At 36.6% G+C, this 6000-nt stretch overlaps 1 protein-coding gene across 1 annotated transcript in view; it reads right to left on the bottom strand.

The window, feature by feature from the left end:
• The window catches only part of LOC103201149 (ABI family member 3 binding protein), a 430073-nt gene that overhangs the window by 129509 nt on the left and 294564 nt on the right, over positions 1–6000 (bottom strand). Inside the window, 5 exon segments of the mRNA XM_042781643.1 lie at positions 1450–1459; positions 1821–1842; positions 2953–3042; positions 3166–3229; positions 5120–5167. Of these exon segments, the coding sequence (XP_042637577.1) occupies positions 1450–1459; positions 1821–1842; positions 2953–3042; positions 3166–3229; positions 5120–5167 (234 nt within the window).

The following is a 6000-nucleotide window of genomic DNA, read 5'->3' as shown; positions in this document are numbered from 1 at the left end:
GTCTCCTTTTTTGGGTATTTTCACGCAAATTCTTCTGCTAATTGGGGTTTAGTCCAATTCTGTATCCTTCCCTTCAAGGCTCAGGGGTCCAAGATTATCTACTGTGTCTGTGTTAATTGGTTTCCCTTTTCTTTGTTGAAGAGGGTCTGTGCAATCCTTCTGCCTAGTCCGCCATCTTGCCTGAACTCTCATTATTATTTGTTTTGAGGGATGGCATTGGTCAGAAAGATTTTAAAAAAGCACTTTCAATCCATCTATTTGGCTGGAGATTTTTTTGTGACAATTATAGAAATATAAAGTTCATAATAGATATGATAATGCTTCTTATTATCTCTCCTTATTTAATTTATTTCAAACTGATAACTAGCAGATAATTATTCAAGAACAAAAAGAAGTGATTAAGAAAAAAGTCTGGAGATAATTATTCAACTTAATAATTATTCAATTATTCAACCAAATCTGGGTAAACATGATTTCTGTAATTATGTAACATACTTACTCTTCACTTATGGGCATGGTTAGGTTCCAAAGACCAGGTCATTATGTGAAAATCAGTATTACGGGAAAATTGAAGATAAGCAATCAGATTACAAAATGGATAAGCAGTACATCATTACATGACTGCCAAATTACATCATTACTTAACTGCTAACCCATTAAGAATCATGGCCTAGCCAAGATGATCCATAACCTTAACTGTCACAACCAGTTTTACTCTTGCCTAGTACCTTGACATTCATTAATGCCAAATGTACATTGTTCATACACAGAATAATCAGATAGTAGATATTTCACTATTGTTGCAAATGCAAAATGTCAGGTAATGAGATAGTCAGTAAATGAGGAATAGGTATGAAATTATTTATAGATACTAAGTTAGTTAAGAACTATAACTCTTTGATTTTAAATTAGTGTCTCCATTTATTTTTCATTCAATCCAGAAGATTAAATATAACATTAAAATAACATGCTATCACCAAATTCTTGAAGCATTTACAAGGAGATTGATGTTCCCTGGGTATATAATTCATCACAAGGTAATGTTGGTTTAAATCACATCTCAGAACATCTTCTGAATTGTTGGAAAATTGAACAGAAGAGTTTGAGAAATCCAAGGCATTAAAAATGAAAACAATATTTATAGCTGATTTCCTTCAAACAAAGAAAAAATTCCTATTTTGCTTGGAATTCTGCATCACAAGATGAAGTTGCTAGCAAAAGGCCCAGAAAATACTTTTTATGAGGAAGAGACAAATATGCACTGGCTCCAATCATTCATTCCTCCCATATCTATAAATTATACACACACAAAAGCAGAGATCTCAAAATTTTCCCAGTTGGAAAGTTGGAAATATGCTGATGACTCTTGACAGCATCAAGTGCTACAAGCAATCAGAATGTCTCTCAACATGATCAGAAAAAGAAAAACATGCAGGTGTCAGACAGCACCAGATGTAAGCTTGTCCAGGTGGATGCTAAAATGGCCACTGTTAATAATATAGTAAAATCTGTGAAAGCCTGTGCAAGGCAGAAGCTTGCCAGAGAAGGAAAATGCTACCATTTTCCACTATGAAACAAGCAGTAAGGAAGTGGTAAGACTGCACCCTGTCAAAGGTAGAAAACTGTGAGACCCAGAAAAAGAAGGCAATCCTGTCGAGTTCCAGCTCTCATAGGTTTTACTGTAGAAAACAATTTTGGAGAATAAGTGAAAAAAAAAAAAAGATGAACTATAATTATGTACAGAAGAGAATATAGATAAATCAAGAGATATGAGAAGCAAATTCGGAGAAGTGCAAGAAAGACCAAGGCATTGTAATAACTGGAGGTGCTTCAGTCTCAAATCTAACAATCTCAAAGACTGTATCACAAAAAAGAAATAAATAGATATAAGTAATGGCAGCAAGGAAGTGTAAACTTTTAGGTATTTACTGATGCTTTATTCAGAGGATGCCGAAACTGTTTTGTTCTAAACTGATATAAACTGCCTTCTTGATAGGCTTATTTATTATGAGAGATGCTCTCTAAGTAAGTTAGCATTGTATACTAGTTGGAATCTTGGGAGAAAATTTCAATTAAGTTGTTGAATTTTCAGAATTGCTGTATTTGGTAAAGAATCACTTAGTTAATTAAAAACAAAACAAAACAAAAAACCCCTACTGCTATCAAGTTGATTCTAGCTCATTACAACCCTATAGGACAGAGTAGAACTGCCCCATAGGGTTTCCAAGGATGTAAGGCTTTGTGGGAGCAAACTGCCTCATCTTTTTCCTCTGGAGCAGCTGGTGGGTTTGAATTGCCAACTCTTTGGTTAGCAGCTGAATTCATTAACCACTATACCACCAGGGCTCTTTACTTAGTTAATAAACCAAAACCAAACCCACTGCCATCAAGTCAATTCTGACTCATAGCAACCTCCACTGAGTTTCCAAGGCTGTAAATCTTTATAGAAGTAGATTGCCTCATCGTCCTTCTGTGGAGTGGCTGGTGGATTTGAACCACTGACCTGGTAAGCATCCAAAATGCTTTACCCATTACACCACCAGAGGTCCTTTACGTTGTTAATGGTTACTGTTTAAAATGCCATTTTAGAATCTTTTTAGAGTCTTTTTTTTTTTTCTTGCAGTTTTGCCAAGTTGTAGATAATAAACCTTTTAAAAAATATTCTGGATTCAAAAAATTAGGTTTCTACTTACTATGAATCCAAATTCAGAAAACAAGAGCTAAAAATGTTTTAAGAAAATGGGGGAATGCTGTCAGGTCATCAGCTGTGAAATTTGCTTATTTTCCACACGTTGTTTTGTTTATTTAGCACTTAAAACATCAGTGTGACTGCTTTCAAAAGATACTGAATAAAATCACATTTTATGGGTTTCTATACTTTATAAGATATGAAAGATTATAAATATTTTTTAGCAACATTTCCAAAGAAAAGAATTTGTTCAACTAAAGCACTGGGAACTGTGTTTAAAAGATTTAGTTGGTGGCATATCTAGTTTTACTGGGGTTTTGAGTTTAGGAAGTGAATGCTTTGGTAGTTTTGAATCCAAAAGTGAAAGGTGAATTAATTAGCTATAATTCATATAGCAGAACTGTGAGTGTAAAAATTAAGGTTACTTACACATTGCTTCTCTATTTTATAAATCAAAGCATTGGAAGTAGATATCACCAGGCTAGACTTGAGGTACATTTAATCTAAATTTAGTTACAGATCTTTGGGATAGTTTTGATGCTTAAGAAAAAGGTATTAAAGATTAGCATGTTGGTCACACCTGTGACTATCAAAACAAAGGACACATGTGCTTGAGCAAATTTACTTTATAAATTCAATAGCTACATAACAAAATTAATACCTAAAGTGGAGGAGAGGGTAGGAGATGTTCATTTTAACTGCATACTGTAGTTAAAATTAGCTTAAAACCTTAGCTTTCTCTAAAGGAAATATTCTCAGGAAATAACCAAAATGTGTCTTTGAGCAAAAGAAATGGGAAATGTCATAGGACTTTATTTTATATAAATAACTTCAAAAATGATAAAGTATAAAAGTTCTATGTCTTTTCATCAAGCTCAACTGGCATAACATACTACATAAAAACATTGTTCCACATCCTACTTTGGTGAGTAGTGATTGAGGTCTTAAAAGCTTGCAAGTGGCCATCTAGATGCAATGATGGGTCTCTCCTCACCCTGAGCAAAACAGGATGAAGAAAAGCAAAGACACATAGAAACAATTAGTCCAAGGGACTAGTAGACCATACGATCCTCATATATGATGACCGTGAGACCAGAACTGGATGGTGCCCAGCTACCACTGTCAACCACTAGGAGAAGGATATATGTAGGAGATCCTGCATAGAGTGGGAGAACAATGTAGAACAAAACTCAAAATCATAAAAAAAGACCAGGTTTGCTGGTCTGACACAGGTTGGTGAGACCCTTTAGACTATGTATGGCCCCTAGTTACCCCTTCAAGTCTGGAACAGAACTCATTCCTGTGGCTTCCAGCCAAACAATAGACAGGCATATGGGCTGAACATTTACATCAGATAGATACACTCCTTGAAGCATGGGAGAACAGAAGGGCAGTGTTTGCATAGGGAGGTAGCTGTGGGGTGGGGGGAAGTGCATGGGAGGGAAGCACACAGTAAAGAGGTAACTACAGGGAGGAAGTGGGAAGAGAGTACTTACCCTGTGGAGAATTACAGTCAATGTCATGAAACAAAATATGTATGAACTGCTGTATGGAAAATGAATTTTCTCTGTAAACTTTCACCCAAATCACAGTAAAAAAAAAAATTTTGTAAAAGGTTCCATGTCTTTGATTAATAGGTTTCTTCAGGACAAAGACAATAAGGCACAAATTTAAAACCTGCTTAGTATGTCAACTTGGAAAATTTAAACATAAATATTAAACATTACACATAAGAGTAAGATGCCTCATGGCTACTATTTTCTGGAATTTTCCAATGTGTAACAGTGACAGATTTATTGTGAATGTTGAGAAACCATAATGAAATAATTATGATAAAACAGCATTAGTACTAAAAACAATGAAATCAGTTTGGAACCTGTAAGGTACCCAAGTGTCAAATATCAGTAGTTTTGTATAGGAGCCTGGAACAAGAGTAGTGTTTGTGTCTCAAGTTATGCAAACGTACTCAAAAAACATTCTTCAAGGCAACACAAAAGCTGAACCACCCAGTATTTCATGCAACTTTTTAAAAGGGAGAAAGTCTTTCAAGTTGAATGAGTGAAGCAATGAAATTAGAATCCTGGCACTGCAACACAATCTGCTCTTTGTTCAATCCAGGACCAGCACAGAAGTCCTGTCTCAGAAAGAGTAGGTGGTTTTCTCAATACTGCACACATGTGACGGGAGGAGAGCAGGTGAGTGGTGAATCAGGAAGTTGTGTCTAATACCACAGACCTTCCTTAAATGAGCACAGCAGGATTCTTCCAGAAGAGCCCTGCTATTTTCAGGCTCTTCAGACCTGGATAACAAATGCAAGGGGAAGCATGAATAAAGTAGTGATGAGGTGCTAGGATCGCAGTCATGCCTGAGGTGAAGAATGGAAAAAGCAAAATGACAAGTCATGAAAGCAATTGGAGGGGGTAGAATTACCGATTGAGGGCACCAAGAGTTCCGGTTTTATGGTAGCAGCTTCCAGAGCTATAACGGTAAAAAACAAAAAGCAGTAGTTACCCCAAGAAGCAGCATCATGGAGAAGGCAACGCTACTCCTCAACCTAGGATGCTTTACCTTTATTGTACTTTTTCTGAGTGTGATTCTCCCTTTTCTTTTATGGATTTACGCCCCTCTCCCTTGTTGCATTTCTATACTTGTCTTTCACTAATAAGTATAGTATCTAGAATTTTAGGGTACTTTATTTCAATAAACTAGTTAGTTAGTCGTTTTACTGCTGTGTGTATCTAATAATCACAAATATGAATCTAGCAAACCAAAAAAAAACCAAGCACACTGCCATCGAGTCACATCTGACTCATAGCGACCCCTCCTTGGGTTTCCGAGGTAGTATCACTACAGAATATAGAAAATGAGTAAACCAAATCAAAGACAAATTAGTTGCTGTCCAGTTGATTCTGACTCAGAGTGACCCCATGTGTGCAGAGCAGAACTGCTCCATAGAATTTTCAAGGCTGTGACCTTTCAGAAGCAGGTTACCAGGCCTTCTGAGGTACTTCTAAGAGCTCTGGTGGCGTAGTGCCTAAGGCATGTGACTGCTAACCAGAAGGCAGGCATTTCAAACCCACCAGCCACTCCTCGGAGGGAAGGTTGGGCAATCTACTTCTGTAGCAATACTGCCTCAGAAACCTAAAGAGGGGTCACTATGAGTCAGAGGTGGGTTGAATATATCAACCTTTTGGTTAGTAGTTGGGCACTTAACGTTTGTGCCACTAGAGCTCAGAAACTGAGTATAGATGCTCAAATATATAAAATGAAATATTCTGGTTCCTAAAGTCCAGTCTCCTTATCAGAAGTTA

The sequence above is a fragment of the Orycteropus afer genome, unplaced genomic scaffold, assembly GCF_000298275.1.
Source record: "Orycteropus afer afer isolate SDZICR_OR568_19922 unplaced genomic scaffold, OryAfe1.0 scaffold00143, whole genome shotgun sequence".
Taxonomy (NCBI): Eukaryota; Metazoa; Chordata; class Mammalia; order Tubulidentata; family Orycteropodidae; genus Orycteropus; species Orycteropus afer.
This window is presented reverse-complemented; position numbering and strand designations above follow the sequence as displayed.